This window comes from Amblyomma mixtum, chromosome 10 (genome assembly GCF_055824585.1).
Source record: "Amblyomma mixtum isolate Tamu chromosome 10, ASM5582458v1, whole genome shotgun sequence".
NCBI lineage: Eukaryota > Metazoa > Arthropoda > Arachnida > Ixodida > Ixodidae > Amblyomma > Amblyomma mixtum.
This window is the reverse complement of record NC_143021.1, coordinates 107,715,485-107,727,504: the sequence shown is the minus strand read 5'-3', so window position 1 is coordinate 107,727,504 and position 12,020 is coordinate 107,715,485. Positions and strand designations below refer to the sequence as shown.

Below are 12,020 nucleotides of genomic sequence, written 5' to 3'. Positions count from 1 at the left end.
GGTTCAGTGAGGTGGTGGTCAACCATATGTGTGTTTAAAAGCCAAGCTGCAACTTGCCCGCTGCTACAGGTTGATGAAGAAACCGAGGAAGGTTTCGAAACGTCGTGTTTTTTTGCACAAACTGCCTCTTAAATTTGCATCCGAAATCAGACAGACCTCTGTCGAACGCTTTCATTTTAATTGTTTAGCTACGATTATAGTGACGAGACAGCAACGGGAGGAAAAAACGAGATCTCGTGTATGAATAGCTTCGATGCTTGATTGCTTGGACGCATCGAACCAGCTCTTGCTGAGCATGCCTCAGGTGGTCTGGCAGCGCCTAAGCTGAGGAGAGCGACACGTGCTTGAGCCTCTATAAAGGTTCTGCAGGGGCTAAGTGAGCGTGTTTCTACTTCTAGAAGAGGCGCTTCATGGCAATGGTGACACGCATCTCATACGCGAGAAAATCGAAGGAACTGTGTCATGGTTCAGCCGTGCCTTTTTGACAGAAATCTTTATCACATTAGGGACAAGATCTGCATGCAGCTGCTCTTATGGAAGTGCTTCGAGCAGAGTACGCTTGCTTTGGTCGGCTTGAATTCTTCTTTGTCACAGCAGCGAGCACTTGTGCTGGGAGCTTATGGTCTTGCGGAAAACAGTGGAAGATGACACAGTCGCGGCCGTAGTTGTTCACGGATACAAACGCAGAGTAGTACCTCGTGTTGAACCTGATGCTCAAGGTCGGCTGACACGCTTTGTACGTCACAACGCACGCAGTATGAGGAACAACGCTCGCTGAAAGCTTGCTTGGGTGCGCCGAAGTATCCCCGGCTCCTCAACGTGACGTCAGGATGGGCGACATGGACGAGGTCTTCCTCTCCGCTGTTCTCCTCTCCTGCGCTCGTGTGGGACGTGGGAGATTTAAACATCGCGCTTTCAGTTGTTGATTGCGCCACTGTTTGAGCCAAAATAAAAAAAAAACAACTTCGCAGACGTGATCAGCAACGACACTACTTAAAAAGCCTAGAAGATTAGCTGGACAAAAACCAGCGCCTACAAACACGGACAGAGGACAAGGTGAAAGAGACTGACTGCGCTGATTTTTTTTTTTTTTTTTACATAGACATGCGCAAAGACATCTTGTCAAACCCGGATACGCTGTTGCCACTCACAAGCGTAAAAATAGAGAAAACAAAAAACACAAAGAACAGCAATGATCCTCTGTCCGTGTTCGTAGGCGCTGGTTTTTGTACGATGGATCACCACCAACTCGCCCAATCCTCAGTTCTTCTGAAGATTAACTGATTCGAAAACCGCCTCAGTTCTTACGCCTTTGAGGCAAATTTTTGGGCGAAACGGCAGAGCTCGGCTGACGCCAACCTTTGCATAGCGTCTGCTCTTCACAAAATGAAAGGTGGCTTCACTGCATCGCTTGACTCTACACCCCAGCAGTGCACTGTCCTGCGCAGAAGAAAAAAAGTTAAAAAAAGAAAAGAGGTGGCTTGTTGGTGCTGTCACAAAGAGCGACCGACTGGACCAATCGCGGCTGTTGAATTTCTCTCCAGTGGGTTCTGGAAGCAGAGATTGGAGAGCTGTGCGTGTGTTGGAAGCGTCCCTTTGCGCTGCTTTCATGGCCTTTGTATGCACTTTGAGTTACTCACCTTCCTGCCTTGTTCCGGTTGTTTGCAATTCCGTGACCTTTCTCTGGTTAAGGGCCTACTGAGTTGTCGTTTTTGTGGGGTTCGAGGAGAGGCACAGCATCGCCTGTGAGAACAATGTCGGGGAGGCTGCGTGCATTGACGAGGGTTCGCTCCAGCAGTGGATGGCCAAGCAATGCGATTGGATTGTTGCGTATTCATCCAAGGATGCCTACAACACAGATGAAACCGGTCTGTTCTTCCAACTGCTGCCACCGAAGACTCTCGCGACAAAGACGGACAAATGCGTGTGTGGATAGGACAGCAGAAACGGGATCCCTGTGCTGATCTGTGCAGACATGGATGGTATGGACGAGAGAGACTTGTTGGTCATTGGAAAATCCAGGAAACCGCACAGCTTTGCTAAAATGCTGTCTCTGCTAGTGACGTACGTAAGCGATAAGAAGGCATGCATGGCGCCAGGCATTTCTGGCAAGTGGGTCGCCAAGTTTGACCAGGAGATGGTACGAAGGAAGCGCAAGGTGCTGCTGTTGCTCGACAACTGCAGTGCGCATCACGTCAACTGGAGCCCTGTCGAGGTTTTGTTCCTGTCCCCAACGACTACCGCCAAGCTGCAGCCCATGGACCAAGAGGCCCAACTTCAAGGTCCACTACTGGCGCTGAGTGATTGAGCACCTCCAGGTCGATGTTTGCACTGCCAACAACATGTCCGACATAGAAGTCCCTCTGGGCAAGGCATATAATGCTAGTTCAACGTTCATTGTGCTCGTAGTAACATGCGAGAGGTCAAGATGTTCTTAAAAATTTTCTTTTGCATTGCACAAATTTTGGTTTTGAATGTTTGCAACGAAGTGTTCTTTGACTGTATAGAGTGCAAAGAAAATTTCATAGCAACGCTTTAAAATCCACAAATTTGGAAAACAAAGAATGTGTTGACCTGCACTGTGGTCCTAGAAGTGCAAAAAAAAAAAGTCGAAACAGCTAAAATAGTTGTGAAGCAATCTGCTCCGCAAGATGAGTGCCTAGGCAGAAAACCATAACAGAAAAGAAAGCTGCCATTGTTCAAATGTTTTCCTGCAACGCGGTTCACAAAACAGGTTTTTTTTATAAGTAGTACTTCATAGTCGATTTCAGCAATGAAACTTCAGGACGGCATAAAAAACCAAGCACACAAGTGGATTTGAAAGTGATGAAACATACCTTGTGGCCCTTATTTCACAGCCTTGGCTTCCCAAGCATATATGTGTGAATGCAGCCCCTGTGCTTCTTTCCTTTGCAGTCCAGGCCATTCGTGAGGCCCTGCAAGTGCCGGAACAACAAGAGGTGAGTGCTGGCACTGACTGTGGCCGTGTGTTTGCTTCTCTGTTTCATCACTGGCTCCCCTCGACACTTTGTCACCCTATTTTGCAGCCTACAAGTTGCAGCACCTTTTTGTAAGTCGCACCGCCGTATAAGATGCTCCTGTTTTCGGCAGCCAATATAAGTTTTTATATTGAGGATCAGGTCTGAGATTGTGCAACAAAAATACAAGCTGCACACATTTCGTGGTAGACAGTGCACATACGTCCAAGTGCCTTCCAAAGTCTAGACGGTACTCTTCAAAAATGTTTTATTAGGCAAAGCCACCAAATTCGTCACCCTTTCAGTCACTTGCAAATAATGCAGCTACTTCAAGCAGGGGGTCCAACCGGAACCGGAACCGAAACCGAATTTTCATCCAGAACCTGAGCCGAACTGAATCCATATTTTTTTCACCATCTTGGAACTGAACCTAAACTAGAACAATTCAAAGAAACCATTCTTAACCGGTACGGGACTCAGTTCAGCCCCACTTTTTTTGCAAACTCGCATACTTTTTTTTTTCAGTCAAAATGAGATGGTGTAGTGCATAGGTTCACCCGTCCGAAGCTGTTTGTGCTGGGAAGTGCAAAAATGTCACGCAGTATGTGCGACAACAAAATTGAATGCAGTCTGGTGTCTGGGGAGAAACCTAGTACATGCTTCTGTTATGTACTGGCGCCAATCCTAAAGCATTGTACACCAGGTTTATGTGAAGTATTCAGTTATTACTCCTCCCCTCTTGCATGTTTGCGTCCGGTTTTAATCAGTTTGTTAGCAATTCTCCAACTCGATCAAGGACTATAGACACCAAATTTTTGCTTGCGTGTTTTCTTCCTTCAGACGATGCTTTCGACATTGGAGCACCCTGTGGTGTTTGCCTGCGGCCAATAAATAATTGATATTTGAATTTCTTCTTGACGCTATTTCTGTTTCATCAACAGAACGATGGCTGAGACGTGTAGTTGAATTTAGGTTACGTGAGGCACGAAAAAAGCAGCAGTATAACTGCTAATGCATCATTTGTTGTAATTCTGGCCTACGAAGCAGGCTGATTCACGTGCAGTGGTGAGCCAGAACGGCGCATCAGCGATTGCATCAGAGTTCCTTCGTGCCTCACCTGACCTGCAGTTCAACTACGCATCAGAGCTATCGTTCGGCTCATGAAACCGCAGCAGCACGGGAGAATAAATTCCTTTCTAAATTATGCAGCTGCCGTAGGCGAATACCACACGGTGTATTCTATTATCTAGGCTATCATTTGAAAGGAGAAAACACGCAATGAAATTAGTTGTGCATAGTCCACTGATTGAGAATACCTTCCCTTTCTTTGTGTCATTTACCACAAATATATGAAACAGATGACCTACCAGTGTTGTGGTGGTGGTTTTTGAGGAAAACAAATGGCGCAGTAACTGCCTCGCATATCTCGACGGCCACCTGAGGCTCCACAAGGGAGTGAAAGAAAAAAAGAGAAACCGATTCTGTAGTGGAGGGGCTTGGGAATAACTTGGACCAACTAGAGATCTGTAACGTGCACCGACATCGCACAGCACACCGGTGCCTTTTTCGTTTTGCCTCCATCAAAACGTGGTTGAGTTCACACCCGGGTACACCGAATAAGTGGGCGAGCGCCCTAAAAACTTTGCAGTGGGCAGCTGCCACACTTGCTTTGTGCAATAAAGAAAACAAAAATGCCTCAGGGGCTGTGGAGCTCAGCTGCTGATTCCAAGGTTGCGGGTTCAATCCTGGCCTCGAGGGCAGCGAAGGAGGCGAAATGCAAAAATGCACGTGCACTGTTGCATGTTGAAGAAAAATTTCCAGTGGTTTAACACTTCTAGACAGTAGTTAGACAGAACAAAAGCTCCAGTACACGGCTATGCATTGTTACGGAGGCGTTTCAGGCAGACTGTCAGCCGCACTCTTATCCACGTGCACCGACATCGCACAGCACACCGGTGCCTTTTTCGTTTTGCCTCCACGAGAGTGGCATAGCCTCCTTAAGCGAACGTGAAGTCACTTGCATAATCACATATTTCCAGAAAATGGTTGTTGTAGCGCCGAAACAGACAACACACAGAAAGCTTTCCCGTCTAGCTTTCTGTGTGTTGTCTGTTTCGGCGCTACAACCCATTTCTGGAAACATGCACCAACTAGCCCCCCAACAAGTATTGCTCAGTTGCATAATCACATGACCACATCTGGCGAAGCGGCAGTCGGAGCAGCGGCGAGTCATGTGGTCTTACGCCACAGGCGCTGTTTCTCCTGCTGAAGGTCAAAGTGCAACACCCGATGACTTTGACGACACATGGTGCTCTCTCTCCAAAACCCCAGCTGGTGTACGTCAGTCTGGACTACATCGTCTGTCATATACCTCCCGCGTTTACCCGACACATTAAACCCGAGGTATCTCTACTATTAGTACCAAATATACAATGAAAGGATGGATAAATTGGTGCAACTTCTTTTTTTAGGATCCGAATATTGTTTTTTGTACATGACAGAAAAAAGCAAGGAAAGTGTGGGCTCTTGGCAGCGGTGGAGATATAAGAAAAAAAAAATTTAAAATCTCAATTACACAACGAGGCAATGCCGAAATGCATGCGTTCGCTGCCACGTTATAGTGATTACGCCCAGAAGATGCTACTGCAATGAAATGTAACTTCGGTGAAACGATTTTGCTGCGCCGATTCGCTGAATAGTTCTGCTTATATATAAATGCCTTGCTTAGCCACTCAGGACAAGAACTGCAAAGCATGATCAATCAGCTAGACAGGCAGAGTAGAACGGTGGGGCTAAGAATTAACATGCAGACAACCAAAGTAATGTTCAACATCTTAGCAGGGGAACAGCAATTTGCAATTGGTAGCAAGGTGCTGGAAGTAGTAAGAGAATATGTCTACTTAGGGCAGGTAGTGACCGCAGATCCGGATCATGAGAGGGAAATAACTACAAGAATAGGAATGGGGTGGAGCGCATATGGCAGGTTCTCTCAGATCATGAATGGCACTTTGCCAATATCCCTGAAGAGAAAACTATACAACAGGTGTATTTTACCGGTATTCACCTATGGGGCAGAAACGTGGAGGCTAACAAAGAGGGTTCAGCTTAAGTTAAGGACAACGCAGCGAGCTATGGAAAGGAAAATGTTAGGTGTAACATTGAGAGATCGGAAGAGGGCGGAGTGGGTGAGGGAACAAACGCGGGCTAATGACATCCTAGTTGAAATCAAGAGGAAGAAGTGGGCTTGGTCAGGGCATGTAATGCGAAGGCTAGATAACTGCTGGTCCTTAAGGGTAACGGAGTGGATTCCAAGAGAAAGCAAACGTAGCAGGGGCAGCAGAAAGTTAGGTGGGTGGATGAGATTAAGAAGTTTGCGGGGATACAGTGGTGGCAAGTGGCAAAGGACAGGGTTAATGGGAGAGACATGGGAGAGGCCTTTGACCTGCAGTGGGTGTAGTCAGGCTGATGATGATGATATATAAAAATGCCAGTCGCTAGTGGGTGGCTTCATGACACAGTTCTCGGACTGGTTTATCTTGAACTCTGCCTGGCGGCTTATATCTACTTTTCGCGGTCATACTTTCATTTCTTGGCGTCTGAGACGAGATGCTTATGCTTGTTGGCATTGTTTTCGTAGAACGCTTGGGTGGTGGCATACGTTGAGCATTACCAACAATCCGCCTCGGCTGCATGGGTACAGGTGGGTGAAGGTTGTTGAAGATGCACTTTCACCAGTGAGTGCTTGGATGTGCACCCACCGGAGTGTGCATCAGGAGTGGAGGCTGCACGCACGCTCCCCCCCCCCACACACACACAGGAGTTATTTTGTGGGAGAGGAGGCTACACTGCTAACGCAGTAAAAGAGAACACCTAAAATAGTATCATACTCTAGCTCCAAGTTGGATTCGTACCGGTGGTGGTGCAACAGAAAAGCTCCATTGAGAGATGCCTTGGGCTACTCGGCCATCTCGAGGGCTTCTTCTTATCGTTGTTGCTTGGAATATAAGGAACCTCTCTGGCCCTCCTCGTGCCTTGGTAGATCTCGCTGAATACAGCAATCTCGGCATAAGGCCTCACGCCACCATGACTCTCTTACTCCGCCCGCACAAAAAAATTCCCGAACCAGTCAGGAGGTTGAGCTTGCACAACATATGCATCTGGTCACGTGTGTTTTCGAGCTTCGTCTGTTGTTCCTGGGCTCATGCAGCGACAAAAGTAGCACAGCGCTCGTGGCACAGAGTGCATCAGTTTCACTGTGTGACGCTGCCTGCACGTGGTAGCAGCAGGGCAAAAGATGGAGCCAACTGGGCAGACCACGTGACCAGCATGGCCAGCAAGGCTTTCAAGACTCTCAAATTGCTGCTGTTGGTTCCACCCGGGATGCTTTGGCAGCCGACAAACACACAGGCAGTGATTGCCCTGGTAGGCCATCGACGAGGTCTTGGCCGGCGGTTACCTACTGCCTCAGTGGAGAGTTGTAGCTCTGAGTAATACTTGTTGGGGGGCTAGTTGGTGCATGTTTCCAGAAAATGGTTGTAGCGTCGAAACAAGGTACAAGGTACAAGGTGCTCTTTGATTTCTGCGCTTACTGGAAGCACTACCTCTTCAACTTCGGGGGTAGTTTGTGGCACCTTCTCGTTTGCTATAACCAACTGGTGTGGCCAAAGTTGTTCACTGTATCTGCGACACATTGTCACTGCCCTTATGCATAGTTTGAATAAGCGAGCGTTCGTTATATCTGCGGTCGTTATAAGTGGGCTCGACTGCATCCCCTGAATTCACTGGAATACACTGGTGTCAAGAAAGGCTAGGCAAGGCTAGGCAAGGCTGCAGACATACATGGGTAGAGGAAGTAATGACCGATCACAATCATCTGCCTTGTGGAGAGGTCGCCCAGGAAAAGCAAAGAGTGAGAAAACCGAGTGGATGAGCAGAAACTTCGCTCACAGCCATGTCCAGAAAAGACACAGGAGCACTGAGTCTCCCATTAAGCAGAGCTGCCAGAAAGGGGTTGTCTGTAGTTTGGGAAATAAATGCCCCGAAACAAGTTGTTGGGCAGTTGGTGCACGACAGATTCACCAGACTCTAGCAAGGGTGCAAAAAATTCTGTAGAGGCACAGGTCAGTTTGATAGCGCCCCAGAAAAGTTAAAAAAAGTTCTATGGAGCACAAGTGTACCTTCTTTCTTGTACAATGCTGCACTTGCAAGAATGTTGCAGCACAACATTGAAGATGTTGCCAATTTGTGTCCGTGCAGAAATGAAGTGTTCTTCATAGGAGTGTGCTTTTTTTATCATACTCTTCTTATCAGAGGAGGCTGACGTCATCATAATAAGATTCATGAATTCAACGCAAGGAACGCCGACCAAAAGGTTGTTGTTTAATATGAAGACGAAGACGTTGTGGCTTCCATACGGAAGCCTTGATCACTCTTCCAAGTGATCAAGGCTTCCGTATGGAAGCCAAAATGTCTTCGTCTTAATATTAAACAACAACCTTTTGGTCGGCGTTCCTTCCATTGACTTCATGAATCTTCTACCCGACCAGACGAGTTTTTGTTGAAGGGTAGATTTCATCATAATAAGCTGTAGTCGTAATTTGCCCACTGTACCGGTGAGAAGCCATGATTAGCTGTGCTTTTGAAGATACTGAGCTATAGGAGCTGGAGGTATACACAGTGTGAGTCGCAAAGGCGATACTAAAGAGGTGGTGTAAATAAAGTGTGTTTGGTAATCTCTGGATTTTTAGGGACAGCGAGTGCTCCCACGAGGTTGGGTGCGGGAGGGGGTTCTCTCTCTGGAAGCAGTCGAGTGCAGGTGTCTCTACGCTTGTTGCCATTGTAATGGAATCAAATATTTCATAAGGTGAGAAATATTTCCATCATGCAGTAGAGGAATGCCTGGTGTGAACTGCGCAGCATGTGAAAAAAGGGAGTGTAGTGCCCAAAAGTGACAGCAGCCCCCCCCTCTGTTGCAGCCCCTCGGACCTGGATGCGGATGATGAGGACAACCAGGAGTACGACAGTGCAGTGACCCACTCGTCGGACGGGGGGCGCCTCCTCACCACAGAGGTTCTCTCCCCCCGCTGGGACAGCAGCAGCAGCCACCAGGGGGTGCGCTCCCTTTCCTCCTCTCTCTCTGTTGTTTGCACTCACGGGAAGGGGAGCAGACAACTTGTGTTTTGCTTGTCTTTGGGGGGGGGGGGGGGTTTCCATGAATGAGTCGTTTCAGTCGCACACAGCGTGGCCACCACTGAGCCCCTGGAAGTAAAATGCCACAGGAGTTTTGCGAGACTGCTGCCACACCGGGTGATGCGCCCCACCAGCTGCTCCAGCGGAATCCCCTGCTGGGGTTCCTGCACTGATCACGGTTCCCCTCTGTCTGAAGCTCTGCCCCACTGGTGCAGTCCTGCGACAACAGCTGTGTGGATCCACACTGTTGTGTGTGATATCTGGGACGTGTTTTGCTGCGAGTGTTTTGGAAGACCACTGCACGTACCTATTGCTCTGCTGATGGCAAAGCGGCAGGCCTCCACACAACTGGCGGAAAGGCACTCCTCACGGTGGTTGTCTCTGAGCTGGGCGCAGGGAGTAGGACGAGGCAACATATTATGTGGGAAAAACTAAGCACTGAAAACGAATTTTTCCAGGCCTCTCTTTAGCGCACCCTTAATGAATAACATTGTGTATTACTACGTCATTGTTATATTTGGCAGCTACTCCTCTGGGCTGCGAGTCCATAACTGTGTCATTCTGCCAGATAGTTCTGACACACTGCGCAATTGCTTCACTCCATCACTGGTGTGGATGGTGAGCTGATGGGTTGCAATCAGGGAAGCCTGCTTCTCTGCTCCTCTTCGGCTGGCTGACACGTGATGGGGCTGCTTTGTCGCCTAGTTGTCTCCATTGGTCAACGGCTGCTGCCTTTGCACGTGTTTTGCCTTGAACCTCCCATTCCTGATGGAATTCCTGTGCATTCGTATTTAAGAAGACTGGCTTTCACACCGTGTCTGACAATCACAATATTTACTTGCATAATTTGCACACCCCCAACTTTTTGCCCAGACATTTATAAACAAAGCTTGGATATTTCACGCTCTCTGCTGCCACCGGCATGCATGTGGGTGCACTGAGTTTGGAAGATTGTTGTGGCCACCTGGTTGTGTGTGGTCTACGTGTCTCAGTCTCTCTCCCAGATGCACAACCATCAAAGTGTTCGGCTGGGCCACTCACGAGGGGGCCGTTTCATCACCCCTCCCACTGCTGGCTTCACGAATGTGACATGCACTGTCATGCCATCTCGTGGGGGGTGTGTCTTACATTTGGAGCCAACATTATTTTTTTTTTTTGGCCAGTGAGATGGGGGTTTTATGCGTAGGAGGCAGTATATATTGCGTGTTAAGACCTTTGTGGAGCTTCTCTGGGATGGGTTCAGAAGATTCTAGCTTAATTTGGACAACCCCTGTTTGAACCCCTTAGTGTAAGGGAAAAAGTGCGCAAATTACGCAAGTGAATGCGGCACTATGAAATTGTGCGTGCACGGTGTGTGACATCATCCACGGCTTGGTGTGTGGACCCTGCACACGGGTTGACTTGACCATGTGCTTGCAGGGTGGGGAGGAGGAGGAGGTTCGTCGGCTGGTGCAGCTGCTGAGGGAGAAGGAGCTGCGCATCCACTCCCTCGAGCGGAGGGTGCTCGCCCTGGCCAAGGTACGTATACGTGTGTGTGTGTGCACACAGTACTACATGCCTCCATTGATTACGAGAAAGAATTCGACTCATGCAGCCATTGCACAGTCAGGGTGTGGAAGAGCTATTGTGTGGAAATACCGGAAGACATCTGTAACAACTGCCACATTCCCCCATAAAGTCAGCAATGAAATTCCAATACGGAAAGGTGTCCAAGGCAGGGAGACACGGTCTCGCCTATGCTCTTCACTGCGTGCTTACAGGAGGTATTCCGGGGACTGGAATGGGAACAGTTGGGGATAAGAGTTAATGGAGAATACCTAAGTAATCTGCGATTCACTGATGACATTGCCTTGCTAAGCCACTCAGGACAAGAACTGCAAAGCACGATCGATGAGTTAGACAGGCAGAGCAGAAAAGTGGGGCTAAGAATTAACATGCAGAAATTGAAGGTAATGTTCAACATAGCAGAGCAGAACGTTGAGCCAGTTGGGGTAGCGACATATTCAAGAAAAGTTTGCGCAGAATAACACAAGACGGAAGGTGAGAAACACGTGCACACACACGAGTGCAAACTAGCAACTGTATTTTTCGGAAACGATACATCGCCTTAAGAAGCAGAAAGGGTGCAAGAGTACAATAGCCAGTGCAACACGTGTGGGAGCACATTGGTACAGCAAGAATGTACTCATTGATAGGCACAAGACAATTCAAACTCATCGGAAATGCCCAGAAAGCAGGAACATGAAAGCGGGTTATCGGTCGCGAAGAAAATCAAGTTCTTTTTTGAGAAGGGCTACCGATGCCTTACTCACGCAGCCTGCCGTAGTATATATCTCGAGGGCCTCCACAATTTCCCGGGCCACCCTATCGGAAGCTCTCCCGATAACCACCGTAGAACGGAGGAGAGGGCAGCACTGCTGTTTCTTCTTCTTATTCCTGTCTAAGTAGTGTTTGCATTTGAGCCCAGGGCATTGGCATCCTGTCATTGAGACAGCACCCTGTCTGGCCTATGTACACAGACCCACAGCTGAGTGGAACCACACCAGCAGTGCCGGGTACAAACTGAGTTTGGTGACGCATTTGTTCATCTGGCACAAGCTGGTGTACCATGTTCAGTAGTTCTTCCGCAGCCGAGAGACATAGTTCCGCATCAGGCCTCAATGGAGCACCCTACATGGATGTCCTTAGGGCAGGCGTTGGCGCATGGTAAAAGATGAACACGCGGTCCCAAGTTTGCCACTGAACCACGTCTCTTGGCTGCGGAGGAACCACTGACTATGGTTAGGCAAGTGTCGACACCAGCTCGTGCCAGAAGAACTTGATCGTTGTGTCTGCGCAGGTGTTGAAATCCTT

The 12,020-nt window shown here is 48.4% G+C and overlaps 1 protein-coding gene across 1 annotated transcript in view; it reads left to right on the top strand.

Annotated features, from left to right (window-relative positions):
- LOC149326627 (uncharacterized) overlaps window positions 1-12,020 on the top strand; it is a 34,284-nt gene that overhangs the window by 15,563 nt on the left and 6,701 nt on the right. The window contains exons 3-5 of the mRNA XM_089563006.1: window positions 2,917-2,960; window positions 8,954-9,089; window positions 10,587-10,685. Coding sequence (XP_089419132.1) covers window positions 2,917-2,960; window positions 8,954-9,089; window positions 10,587-10,685 — 279 coding nt within the window. The remainder of the gene's footprint in view (window positions 1-2,916; window positions 2,961-8,953; window positions 9,090-10,586; window positions 10,686-12,020) is intronic.